At 38.0% G+C, this 13900-nt stretch overlaps 1 protein-coding gene across 2 annotated transcripts in view; it reads right to left on the bottom strand.

Annotated features, from left to right (window-relative positions):
• Positions 1-4485: 4485 nt before the first annotated feature.
• LOC134199623 (uncharacterized) overlaps positions 4486-13900 on the bottom strand; it is a 500100-nt gene continuing 490685 nt past the window's right edge. The window contains exon 2 of one of the 2 annotated variants that reach the window (XM_062670889.1): positions 4486-12947. In XM_062670889.1, the coding sequence (XP_062526873.1) occupies positions 7378-12564 (5187 nt within the window). In that variant the 5' untranslated portion in view covers positions 12565-12947 and the 3' untranslated portion in view covers positions 4486-7377. The remainder of the gene's footprint in view (positions 12948-13900) is intronic. The other variant, XM_062670890.1, reaches the window with a different exon arrangement.

Below are 13900 nucleotides of genomic sequence, written 5' to 3'. Positions count from 1 at the left end.
TTAGTATGTATATATATACTCTATAAACAGGATTTTAAATAAAAAAAAATATTTACGTCTATATTAACTTAATTATTATTATCGAGAAGTATCTTGATTGTTAATATATATTACAAGGCTTCGTTTTTTTAATTTAATTGTTTTTATGATCGATCAATCACCAATAGACGTCGAAAAAACGATAATTGATCAAAATGAATTAATCTAAGCGATAAAAATAAAGATATCTAGTAAGAGGAGGCAACTTTATAACGCCAGAAAGTCTACTTTCATTTGATTTAAACTTTTTTTTTAAATTAGCGCCATCTATCGTTTGTACGTGGCGCAGTGTGGAGAAATAGATATTTTTTTAATACACAGATATGTTCGGTAGCTCGATACTGCATGTCGTGACTGTAAGATGTCGTCTATTGTTCGACGACGAACTTTGCACATCACTGGCATGCAGAATCTTCGAGAAACGACACATTATTAATATAATAGGTCAAGATCACTTTGTCAATGCCTTTTTATTGTAACATCTCTCGAGCTGCGAGGTGATTATATTCTTTGATTTACCAAAGTCAGTTTCATTAATCCTTGGTGTCGTGTGTTAAACCAGGGTAAGGGTTTTGAATTATTCTCCACAGTGTGTCCACAAACCTTAATTAAATAAATTTTAAACGGTATGTCTTGATACGTAGGTCCTTATGACTGGTACAAACACGCACGTCATCTCGTATCCTCCCGATCCACTAACGGTGCTTTTAGGTACTTCAAGCACCGGTCACCGTTCTCGTCGAACCCGTCGCTTGCGACGAAGGGCTCGACGAGTAAATTAACTCTCAGACACAGCCCACTGAGTTTCTCGCCGGATCTTTTCAGTGGATCGCGTTTCCGATCCGGTGGTAGATTCTGCGAAGCACGGCTCTTGCTAGGGTTCGTGTTAGCAACGTCATCAGGTTTGAGCCCCGTGAGCTCACCTGCTAACGTTAGGGTTAGGCTGAAATAGCCACTAAGGCTATCAGCTTAGGTAGGAAAAAAAAAAACAAACATGTACTCCAGTTAGGGTGCGGAGCGTGACCTTCTGTTCACCTTCGGGATCACATAGCACCTTTCTATCTGCCAGAAGCGGGAAGCTCTAGCAAGTCGGTCCAAGGAAGGCTGCTTGACTTCGGTAGACATAGAACACATCCGCATTGCCAGCCTCGATCGCATCCAGCAACCCCGGTTGCTGGGAAGTGATCCCGGTGAATCGTATTGTTTCTTTTATTTCTATTAAAACTTTCTTGAGTGTTCGGTGTATCTACCGACACACCGTCTTTATTAATTTCAATATTGTAACTGTTTGAACCTCTCACTAGTATCTTATAACTATTATTGTAAATTTAACTCATTTTATGTTTTTATATCTGTGTTTAATAAATACAATATTGTTAATTTTAATTAGCTTTTTTTTTATTGGTGTAATTCTCCCAGAGCGGTAAGTGGTGACGCCCTGAGATCCTCCTCACCGAGTCTCCTGTTCACCGGTTGTCTACCAGCGGTGACGTGTCTAGAAGTGGTGCGATTCGGCCCCGTGTGACGCGACTGGGCCTCATGTAACATCGGCATACCCAGGGGCACCCTCAGACACAGACACGTTATAACTTAAGGGTGACCATTTGTTTAATTAATTATAAATAAATAAAAGACGAACAAACAGTTTTTACATTCGAACATTAACGAACAAATAATTTAAAAAAAAACCGAAAATGAAAAAAGGTGGCGTGAGGTGATGGTTTGCTTAATAATAATTGGCAAAAGAGACAACTACTTAAAATTCATCTGCCAGTTCACAAACAGTGATCCAGTTTTTTTTATTGCTTACATGGGTGGACGAGCTCACAGCCCACCTGTTTTTAAGTGGTTACTGGAGCCCATGGACATCTACAATGTAATTACCTTGACCCACCTTGAGATATAAGTTTTAAGATCTCAATATAGTTACAACGGCTACCCTACCCTTCAGACCGAAACGCATTACTGCTTCACGGTAGAAATAGGCAGGGCGGTGGTAACTACCCGCGTGGACTCACAAGAGGTCCCACAAGAGGTCAAAAGGCTTAAAAAAATTCCAGTTGTGTCTGAGAAAACCGTATCAAGAATAATACAAGCGAAGCAATAAAAAAAAAAGAAAAAAGGAAAGACTGCTGCAAGTACTTCAAAAAAGATTGTGACACCAGGGAAAAGTCGTCCACCTCCAAATAAGATAATTATAGATGATTTTGATATTTGTGCTATTCGCCATAAAATTCACCAATTTTTTGCAGTGTTGAAACAAGAATTTAATTTTAAAGGACATCGTACCACAATGCATAGAATATAGTCCAAAAGAAAAATATTAATGGAGCGCTCTAACACAATTGCCTGGCGTGCTAAATATATAGAAAAAATACGCAAGAATCGAACCACCGAAAAAAGACCCATCGTCATGATGACACGAATTCAACCAATTTCCTCAAGTGGATGAATGAAAAATTAATTCCAAATTTGCCAGCAAGGTCTCTTGTGGTTATGGATAATACTCCATACCACTGTACCCAAATAAATAAAGCTCCAACCATGTCAACTTTAAAAGACGAAATGCGTAAGTGGTTGCGAGAAAGGGGTATTTATTTTGAAGAGAGCTGGACAAAACCCGTATTAAATAAACTTATAAAACAAAATAAAGAACCGCCTACTTATGCTGGAAATGAACTTTTAAAAAGTTACAATCACGAAGTTTTTAAACTTCCACCGTATCATTGCGATTTAAACCCAATTGAAAAAGACGTGTGGCAGAGAAAAACTTGGAACAAAATCCAAAAAACATTATGAAACTTACAGAAGATGCGTTTGCAAGTGCAACACCAGAAGATTGGGCTATTCAATGTAAGTATGTGGAGCATCTAGAAGATGAATATTTTAAAAACGACGATCTGACAGACGACCAAATGGACCGATTTATAATATTTGTAGCAAGTGATAGCGAAACAGAATCTGATAATGATAGTGATATGAATGTAGATGATCCAAATAGTATTTGAGTCATCTATTATCAAAGGTGGCAATCTGTGCATTTGGACGAAAAAATTTTATTGATATGTCAATACAGATTTATTTGAATATAATCGTCTCCTTCAAAGAATAAAACCTGCATTAAATAAAGGTTAATAGTTAACCTGTTATTTATCTAAGATGTCGTTCCGAAAAGTTTTGTGACTGCCAATGGAATACAAAGTCAATAATTCGTTTTTCTGATTTACCTATCATTGTCCAAAAGTCAGATTGCCGCCTTTGATAATAGTCGACTCATTTGCAGTATGTCTGGAAAAATCCCAATAGATGACCATAATTATACAATTAAAATTCAAAATGTTTTTTCTTTCGTTAGTACCATAGCGCTTGGAAATATAATATTAGTATAGATATAGATAGGTTAGGCCGATATCAAAAAATTGTAATTTTTATTGTGTTTAAATACTGTTTCTACCTATTTCTATAAAATCAGTTTAATTACATTTTTTGGAAATTAAATTAAAGCAAATCTAATAGCGCAAGCTGACAGCACTCCATGGCGCGCCTGTAGCAGCCTGTAGCTTTAAGTCTATTCTATAATCTATGCCTGTAACGCCCCGTCTGCGAGACAGGGACTTTTTGGCGGGAACGCGAGGAGTGGAGTTGTGTGATTTGTTTTATTTTGTCTATTTAGTGTTTCTTCGGGTTTAAATGTTTAATAATGGTGGTTTATTAACCGTTTAATATCTGTGAATGTGCACAAATGTGGGAAAATGAAACAAAGCCACTGGACATAGCTACTCGAGATCCTCCAAAAAGTCCACTGAAAAAATCTTAGTAAATGACCACCATTTTACTGAGATTATATTTCATCCCATATCATTTCATTTAATTTCATCCCAGTTGAGTAATGTCTCAAATTAATCATCTTCATTTCATTTCACTCCATAATATCATTTTTCATAAAAATATGAATGTAAATTAAAATAAGACATGACTTAAAGGTCTCAGTTAACAGGTCATAAAATCCCTTTAAAAAAAAAACCTTGGGACTAAAGATGGGTTAATATCGATATTTGTCAATATTAGCTAATACAAATATATTCGTTATGTAATATTATAATACCTTAACTAAAACGTGAATATCCAGATATCTTAATATACTAAAATATACTTCGATAAAACGGGTAAACGAGTTTAACCTAATACGGTATTCGTGAAATAAGTTAATAATCATCTATACTAATATTATAAAGAGGAAAGATTTGTTTGTTTGTTTGTTTCGAATAGGCTCCGAAACTACTAGACCGATTTGAAAAATTCTTTTTCCATTAGAAGCCGACATTGTTCCTGATGAACATAAGCTACTTTTTTTATTTTTTATTTATTTATTTTTTTGATTTCATATGTGTTTTAATGTTTCCGAAGCGAAGCGAGGGCGGGTCGCTAGTAGATAATACACATAAATTAGTTGTTAATAATATAAATAGTATATTGTATCTAGGAATTTGACTTCATACCAAATATTTTACAAGTAATATTATGTACATTAAAATGAACATTATTATTAAATCAGAATTTGGTCAACATTGTACATTAATATAAACAACAAGTTAGTAATATTATTTATTTCTTATTGGTGCATAAAAACATCAGCTTTTTTACTTTTTCTACCGAAAGACTGGTACGTCGCTCAGAAACGTTCAAAAATCAAACTTTTATTTATATTTTGAGAAGTTCTTAATAGATAATTAAATACCACCACAAAAATATATTGGCATCATAATTTATTACGTAAAAACACTTAATTTAGTTCTGGCCGTAGGTATTACGTTTTGTGTAAAAATATTTTAATTTATGAAATTAGTAAACAATGTCAACTATAGTAACCGGCAAACATCTTGAGCAAATGACCTTGACTGCGCAGAACCGAATTTTAGATCACTTTGGTGGTGAGGGTGAGGCGCGACGGCAGGGGAAATCGTATCGAGCGCGTTATTGGTAGATCAGTCGAACCTTGCGTCCCGCACCGCGCCCTCGTTCCGCTTGCTCCCAAAAGTACGCTTGCGTACAGTGAAAAGTCTATCGTTATTAATCGTTAAGTTATTTGTTATAATTGCTTGTTGACTTTGTTGCCATTGCTATTTGTTGAGTGTTTGTTGATTTTTTATAAAAAATACACTATGCCGCGACAAACTGGTGTAGTATTCAAAAGAAAGGATAAAAAAATTGTGTACGACGTATATTGCTTCATTATAAAACAGGGGAAGAATGATATGGAAAAAGTAAAACAGACTTCGGAAGCAACAAAAACATCAGTGAGTACTGATAGGTGCATTATTAACGAAGCTAAAGACTCTGGCTTGCTCGCCGTGTTTGGGACTCCGGGTAAGAAAAGATCAGGGAAGAAGAAAGTTGGAATGGATAGTTTCGTTCAATCTGTAATAAAAATATGTAATCATAATAACTACATAACAAGCAGCGAAACTCCGTACCGTAGAAAGGCTTCGAAAAATTTAAAGAAGATATACATTTTAATGGCTGGGAATGAAGTTCACGACGAATTATGAAAGAGCTAGGCTTCAGATGGAAAAAAAACAGAAAATAATCGGAAGCTGGTAATTGAAAAAAGTAACATTCGATTACTACGAATCGAATATCTTCAAAAAATAATTAATTATAGACAAAAAAGAAGATCGAACCGACCGAGTTGTAAACTACACCGATGAGCCCTATGTCGACTCATCACGATGATGGCGACTCGGGTGATGAAAACAGTGATGATGATGATGGTCAAGACTATGATAACGAAAAAAAAATTACAAATACCAGCTTCGCTTCAACTGAACCAAGACCTGGCAACAGCTCTAGTTTTGACTTAATAGGAGGAATATCTATTTTACCCCAAGATTAAATTATTACAATTATTAACCTATATTTTCTGTTGATGTTCTAATAAATATATAAAAAAATACATATGTTGATTTTAATAATTTAATTGCATTATGACGCAGAGTAAATAATGTTTTTGCACGTGAGTGTACCATTCGCAAACTTACCCCCACTACGTCAACAAATGCTCAAGAAGTTTGCCGGCTATTATACCTACTTCCGTTTTTCAAATCATGGTTTTAAAACCAACTAATTCGGAGGGAACAGGAAATAAAATTAAAATAATGAAAATAAACCTCCCCGATTTTATTCCAATAAATGTAAAAATGCACTATTTTGCCTTTTTAGTTGAATCAAGAAATGAAGGTTCAAAACATAACATTAAAAAGTAATGTATTTAAAAATTCCCACTAGCATCTTTGACATGTAAAAAGTGCAATACAAAATAGTCCTTAAACTCATATAGTCTAGTCGACAAGTTAAAAATGGTGTTAATTCGACATACTACTGCTAAAATTATGTGGTTTAGCTCATTCGATTCGGAATAATGTCTAGACCATTGTGCTAAAAAATTGAATTAGCACATAAGAAATTCCAAAAGTTATTAACAATTAAACACCTTCAAAAAATAGCGTTTCGTTTATGGCTTATTGTCCGTAAACTATAAATATTTTCGAAATTTGAAAAAAAGATCCTTAAAGAGGAGGAAATTTAGTAAAAAAAAGTTCCATCTCCCGGAACTGTAGCTCCATTATTTATAATTTTAATTTAACGCTGAAAATAGCCCGCCGCGCGCCATTGTTAGGTTGAGCGCACGGCCTCGAAAGCGAGTACGCCACTTAAAAAAATTTTTTTCAAGTACTTAAAGTTAATTGAAAAATCTAAAAAAATTATTGCATAATCTAAACACTTTGAAAAATTTATTCCCTTTGGAATTTTTTATAAAAACATATTTTTCAATATTCTAGACGATTGTTAATTAAGAAAAAAATTTCCAATTTCCATCATCCTTCTAAACTAAAAAAAATGTTTAAATAATTACCTTAAAATTATTTCGCTTCGTGGACCTCTTCTTATAAATATATTAAACAAGATTGCGTCGTCTAAGTTATGAAATTGTTAATATTTTGTTAATAATAATTTTTTTAAGTTAACAAAAAAGAAAAAGCACAATTATGTTGTAAAGAATTTTTTTTTCTTTATTTACTATTATATTTTCGTTTTTATGTCAATAAAAGACATCTTTTAATAAAATATATATATAGTGAGGGGTAGATCTCAGGGGTATTTAAAACTATGGGTTAGTCACCAATATCGAATTTCGAATTTTAATCTTCCTTTATCACAAACAATTTTCAATTTTAAACAATAATTACATTTAGACGCGGGCGCACGCTATTCGCACTCAAAACGGAAGCGCCCGGAACATAGATTATACACTGTTAAAAAGATCGACATAGATGCTAACTATGTATAGCGAGCGGGCATACGGCCGCGAGAGTGACGTACCGGTCGGTTTGCTACATACTCCCCCTCTAGTCCTGGAGGACGCCCTCGCTCCTGGACTAGCATCTCATTACTACTGGGCTGAGGGACAGGCGCAAGACCAACCATACCACCAGCTGCGGGAGAAAGACGTGGAGCTTCAGCACATGGTTCAGCATGCCGTGTCGTCATATGCCCTGGAACTCGAGAATCTGTTTTAACATTATTTGGGGGACGACCACGTTTCTTTTTAGGCATCACCGGCCGCGGAAGAGCATCACTCTGATTCTCACGGTATAGAGTGAGATCGTTCACATGATATTTCCCTAAAACTTCATCAGGTTTGTCAACATGCGCGACGTGGTAAGTAGTAGGGCTGACCTTTTTAACGATGCGATACGGACCATCGCGTTTTGGAACAAACTTAGAAGTAAGACCCTTAGCGCTCTTACTGAGGACGTGTGATTTGATGAGAACCATGTCACCTTCGTTGAATGTTTCAATGGGCCGTCTCGAACGATCAGCATACCCTTTAGCTTTATCTTGAAGCGTCTCTACACGTTCGCGCACCGCTGAAAAGGAGTTAACAAATTTCCTGAGATAGGGAGTTATTTGGGGAACAAAGTTATCTTTGTCTAGAACAACACGAAGGTCATGGGCGACTTCTGTGGGGGACCTCATCTCTCTGCCAAATGACAAGTAAGCAGGTGACATACCTGTGGTGCGACATTTAGCGTTATTAAGAGCGAACCGAATCACTGGTAACATGTTTGGCCAGGAAGTGTGGTCACATTCCACGAGTTGTGCTAATAAAGTCTTAAGATCTCTGTTTTTACGTTCGGCGGGGTTTGCTTCTGGGTGATAGAGAGGGATAAGGTTTTGCTTTATCCCCAGGATGGACATGCATTGACGCATGACTGCCGAAATAAATTGTACGCCATTATCAGAAACTAGTCGGCGTGGAAGACCAAATCTCATAAAATACTCCTCTATGAGGACATGTGCACACGCCTCAGCAGTAGCTTCCTTCAATGGGAAAAGTTCTGTCCACCTCGTAGCAGTATCTTCTATTAGCAAGATCCAACGCTCCCCCTGTTTTCCAGGTGGCAACGGGCCGAAAAGATCAACTGCCAAGACCTCGTCGCGCTGGTTCATCACCGGCGTCTGCAATAGACCTGGAGGCTTGGTATTAGCAGCCTTATAGCGTTGACAATGGATACATGCCTTTACATAGTCGGTTATGATTCTTCTCATTCCTGTGAAGTAGAACAGACGTGAGACTTGTTGGTAAGTCCGGTCAATTCCTGCATGTCCAGCGGTAGGGGCATCGTGAAGCTCTTTGAGAACGTCGGTCACTTGATGGGCAGGAATGACTAATTGTGGAGCCTCGGCATCAGAATCCGGATTAAGTCGATATAAAACACCTTGTTCCATTAGAAATCCTCTTTCTGACCATCTTTTAGCAGCAAGTTCATCCACTCCTTCCAGTTCTGTGACGATCTTCTGTATTTCCGGATCAGTCAACTGGTCTTGACGTAACTGGGTAGGTGACTTGGTGGGCAGGTCGCAAATGACAGAACAGATGCCGCAGTTATTTTGTGTTTCGTTGGAACAGATCGGTCTACTTAACGTGTCAGCGACAACGTTAGCTTTTCCTGGGGTGTACTCGAATCTGATGTCAAATTCTTGGAGTTTAAGCGCCCAACGGACCAACCTACCAGCAGGAGACTTTAAAGAAAGCAACCAACGCAAGGGTTGGTGGTCACTGCCTATAATAATTGGTTGGCCGTCGAGGTATGGCCTGAAACGCTCCACGGCCCAGACTACAGCAAGCGCTTCCCGTTCTGTAGTAGAGTAGTTGCGCTCCGCTGCGGTGAGTAGGCGGCTAGCATACTCGATAGGTCTTTCGTCCTTGCCTTCCCCTTGAGCTAAAACTGCGCCAAGTGCATAGTTGCTCGCATCGGTACGCAGTACTAAGGGTTGTTTAAAATTCGCTTGAACAAGTACGGGCGCCGTGGTCAGCAGACGCTTCAATTCTTTGAATGCCTGTGTTTGTTCAGGTCCCCAGCTCCATGTGTAATTCTTCTTGGTCAGTCGAGTAAGCGGTTCTGCTATCTTTGAAAAGTTTGGAATAAACTTCCTGAACCAAGAGCATGTTTGGAGAAAAGTTCTTAAATGTTTTAGGTTAGATGGTTCCAGCATATTAAGGACAGCACTGACCTTCTCAGGGTCAGGAGACACACCGTCTGGAGTGATGACGTGGCCCAGATAACGGACCCTTTCTTTGGCAAAAGTGCACTTCTCTCTGTTTACGTGAAGTTTAAATTCAGACAGACGTCTAAAAACAGCTTCCAGGTCTTGTAGGTGTTGCTGGAATCCTTCTGAAATAATTAACAAATCGTCTAGATAAGCAAGTACTGTAACATCCTTCAAAGCAGCACAGGAGCGTAGACGATCAATAAGCCTTTGGAAAGTCGCCGGCGCATTCTTCAAGCCGAACGGCATTCTTTTAAAACGGTAAGTGCCTAGGGGGCAGACAAAAGCTGTTTTGTCTCTGTCTGCTTCTCGGACCATAACTTGCCAATATGAAGAACGAAGGTCTATTGTGGTCATGTAACAATTCTTCTTCGTACTCTGGAGAAGATCATCAATGCGTGGGAGTGGGTAAGTATCCGATTTGGTTACTTCATTTAAGCGCCTGTAATCCACGCAGAATCTTACATTACCATTGGACTTCGGTATCATCAATGCAGGAGAGCACCAGGCGGATTCGCACTCTTCAATGATGTCATCTGCCAGCATCTTCTCTATTTCATTCTTCATCGTCTCCTTCTTGGAAGGGTTAAGGCGATAGGGCGGCACAGCTATCGGGGGGTGATCTCCGGTGTCTATGCAATGTTCTATGAATGGTGTCGGACCTCCCCCTGCTGTAAAAATACTTTCATGCCGAATAAGGAACTCAGATAATGCTTGGCGCTCAGCTGATTGCAAGTGCATGCCTTCATCATCCCGAAGCATGTTAGTAGAGGCTATGCACACACCACGAGACATAGGTTCAAAAAGTAATTTATAATGCACCTTAGCATCAGTACTAAAATACCATTCATGACGATGAAAATCAATAATAACTTTGGCAGCATTAATAAAATCAATACCCAGTAAAGTTTCATTATCATTAGAATCAGGGAAGATTATAAATGGAATATTAATCACTATGTGTTCTAACCTCACTGGTAATATGGTTGTCAATACATCCATATTCCGAACATGCCCATCAGCAAGTTTGACTCGCCTAGTGGAGGGAGTAAGAGGGTGACCCTTATGCAGAAGGAGAGCATACAGCGTGTGACCAGCAATACAATGCTTAGCTGCTGTATCTATAAGTGCAGTACCCTGTTTACCGAGAACTTGAATTTTGAAAATAGGCCGTAAATGCAAATACCTATCATCACTCTCACGGTCGTACACGGACGCTACAACACTTCCCTCACATGTACAATAATTAAAATTCAAACATCTATCAATTTCCACACATTCGTTAATTTTTCCAAAATTACACTTACTGCCTTTTGTGTCACAGTCATGGTTAGTTGAAAATTTTAAATTATTACAATTTGGTTCAATTATTTGATTATAAGGTAAAATTGAGTTCTTACATTTAGGTCTAGTTCCCTGGTTATAACAAATATTTAAATTTTTACACTTTGTCCGAACATCCTGATTATATAAAACATGAGAATCACAAAAGGTTGGCATCTCATTATTACTAGTGCAATTACAGTTAATATTCTTTGACACAGAATCATTACAGGCATGAAAATAAGATTTTCTGGAAGTAGGGCCTCTGTTAATGGTAGCATAATTAATATTTGCATCCCGGTTACAAAAATTTTGACATTCAAAATTGCTCAGAAAATTATTTTTGTCATGCTGCTTAACATCATACATTGCATTCTGAACAGGTAAATTAGAACTAATTGTGTTAGTATTATTAACATTACACTGAACACTATAAAACGCATTATTGTCATTTTGCACACCCTCGGAAAAGTTAGATTGACTTTGCTCACCTCGGTTGTTTAACTTACGGCACTGTTCCCGTGCATGTCCAAACCGTTTGCAGTAGGAGCACACTGGACGCTGTTTCTTCGTGGTTACGAATTGCTCTGCAGAACCTGGCACAGCAGCGGCAGGCGTGGCAGCGGCAGGCTGGGCGACAGCGACAGGCACAGCGGTGGCGGGCACGACGGCCGCGGCGGAGTTTGGAAAGCGCGCGCGCGGCGCCGGGGCACTCACACGAGCGGCGCACGGTTCAGGCCGACTCGCAGCCTGGGCCGGCTGGGCACGGATCGAACGCACACCACTAGTGGACGACACTGGTCTCGATTGAGTCTCCTCTATCGAATCTTCTATATTCCGAGCATGGTTTAATAATGAATTGAAAGATGTGATTTCTTCACGGCGCAATCTTGTGCGTATTCTATTATGAAGCAACCCGTATATCATATCAAGTTGTACTTTTTCAGTAATATCATCCCGCGGTAGCTTTGCCATAAGCGCTCGAATACGAGCAACAAACTTGTCTGTGTTTTCTTTATCCTGCGGGGAAGCAAATATTTCCAAATATATTCTATGTGGTGGAAGGCGGGTGCCATATGCATATATTAAATTTTCTTTGGCTTCGTTCCAAGTGGAGATGTGATGCTTTAATCCTAGCCACCACGTAGCTGCATCAGCAGACAAAAGCATGGCTAGGCCTCGTATGATGTTAGCGTCAGATACTTGAACGCATTCTGTATAGCTTTCAATTGCATCTATAAAGGCCTCAACAGATTCACCAGGTGCACCGCTGAAAGAAGCTCTGCAACGCGCCAAGGTACCATCTACGTTCACTGGGGGCATCGGCGGAGGTGCCGGAGTCGACGATCTTTGTTCCATCACGTACGACATAATGTTCTTAAGTGTTTCGGCCTGCGAACGTTGCAGCGAGGCCATCAACGCTGAAACATCATCCAAGTTGAACGTAGAATTGTTGCTACGTGATTCGGCGTGGGGGCGATCATGGGGGCTATCATGCTCCTCGTGATTTTCGTTGGCATTTGCATCTGCAGCAGGAATAACGTCGTCTTCGCGACGTTGCTGGCGATCTTGATTTCTAGTTAAAGGCATTCTTTACAATTAAGCACCAACAGCATACAATAGTTAGCAAAATTTTCACAAAAGCGTGCGCGCCATTTTGTTAGTCCAAGCAAGAAAAAAATTAGGAAACGTTGGGCAGCCAGATATAGTGAGGGGTAGATCTCAGGGGTATTTAAAACTATGGGTTAGTCACCAATATCGAATTTCGAATTTTAATCTTCCTTTATCACAAACAATTTTCAATTTTAAACAATAATTACATTTAGACGCGGGCGCACGCTATTCGCACTCAAAACGGAAGCGCCCGGAACATAGATTATACACTGTTAAAAAGATCGACATAGATGCTAACTATGTATAGCGAGCGGGCATACGGCCGCGAGAGTGACGTACCGGTCGGTTTGCTACATATACTATATAATAAAATATATAATAAAAACGAAAATATAATAATAAATAAAGAAAAAAATATTCTTTACAACATAATTGTTCTTTTTCTTTTTTGTTAACTTAAAAAAAATGTTATTAACAAAATATTAACAATTTCATAACTTAGACGACGCAATCTTGTTTAATATATTTATAAGAAGAGGTCCACGAAGCGAAATAATTTTAAGGTAATTATTTAAACATTTTTTTTAGTTTAGAAGGATGATGGAAATTGGATTTTTTTTTCTTAATTAACAATCGTCTAGAATATTGAAAAATATGTTTTTATAAAAAATTCCAACGGGAATAAATTTTCTAAAGTGTTTAGATTATGCAATATTTTTTTTAGATTTTTCAATTAACTTTAAGTACTTGAAAAAAAAATTTTTAAGTGACGTACTCGCTTTCGAGGCCGTGCGCGCAACCTAACAATGGCGCGCGGCGGGCTATTTTCAGCGTTAAATTAAAATTATAAATAATGGAGCTACAGTTCCGGGAGTTGGAACTTTTTTTTACTAAATTTCCTCCTCTTTAAGGATCTTTTTTTCAAATTTCGAAAATATTTATAGTTTACGGACAATAAGCAATAAACGAAACGCTATTTTTTGAAGGTGTTTAATTGTTAATAACTTTTGGAATTTTTTATGTGCTAATTCAATTTTTTAGCACAATGGTCTAGACATTATTCCGAATCGAATGAGCTAAACCACATAATTTTAGCAGTAGTATGTCGAATTAACACCATTTTTAACTTGTCGACTAGACTAATAGTAATGTGTACTTACCTAGGCGGCACTGAAAATTTCGGGAATTAACGAAGTGACACAACATTACTATTTAAAAATGTATTTATTGCTTTTCGAAGTATTCTCCGCGAAATTTGACACATTTTTCCATACGATGGAACCAATCATTGAAGCAACCATTCCATTCGGAA

Source organism: Bombyx mori, chromosome 11 (genome assembly GCF_030269925.1).
Source record: "Bombyx mori chromosome 11, ASM3026992v2".
In the NCBI taxonomy this organism is placed as follows: Eukaryota; Metazoa; Arthropoda; class Insecta; order Lepidoptera; family Bombycidae; genus Bombyx; species Bombyx mori.
This window is presented reverse-complemented; position numbering and strand designations above follow the sequence as displayed.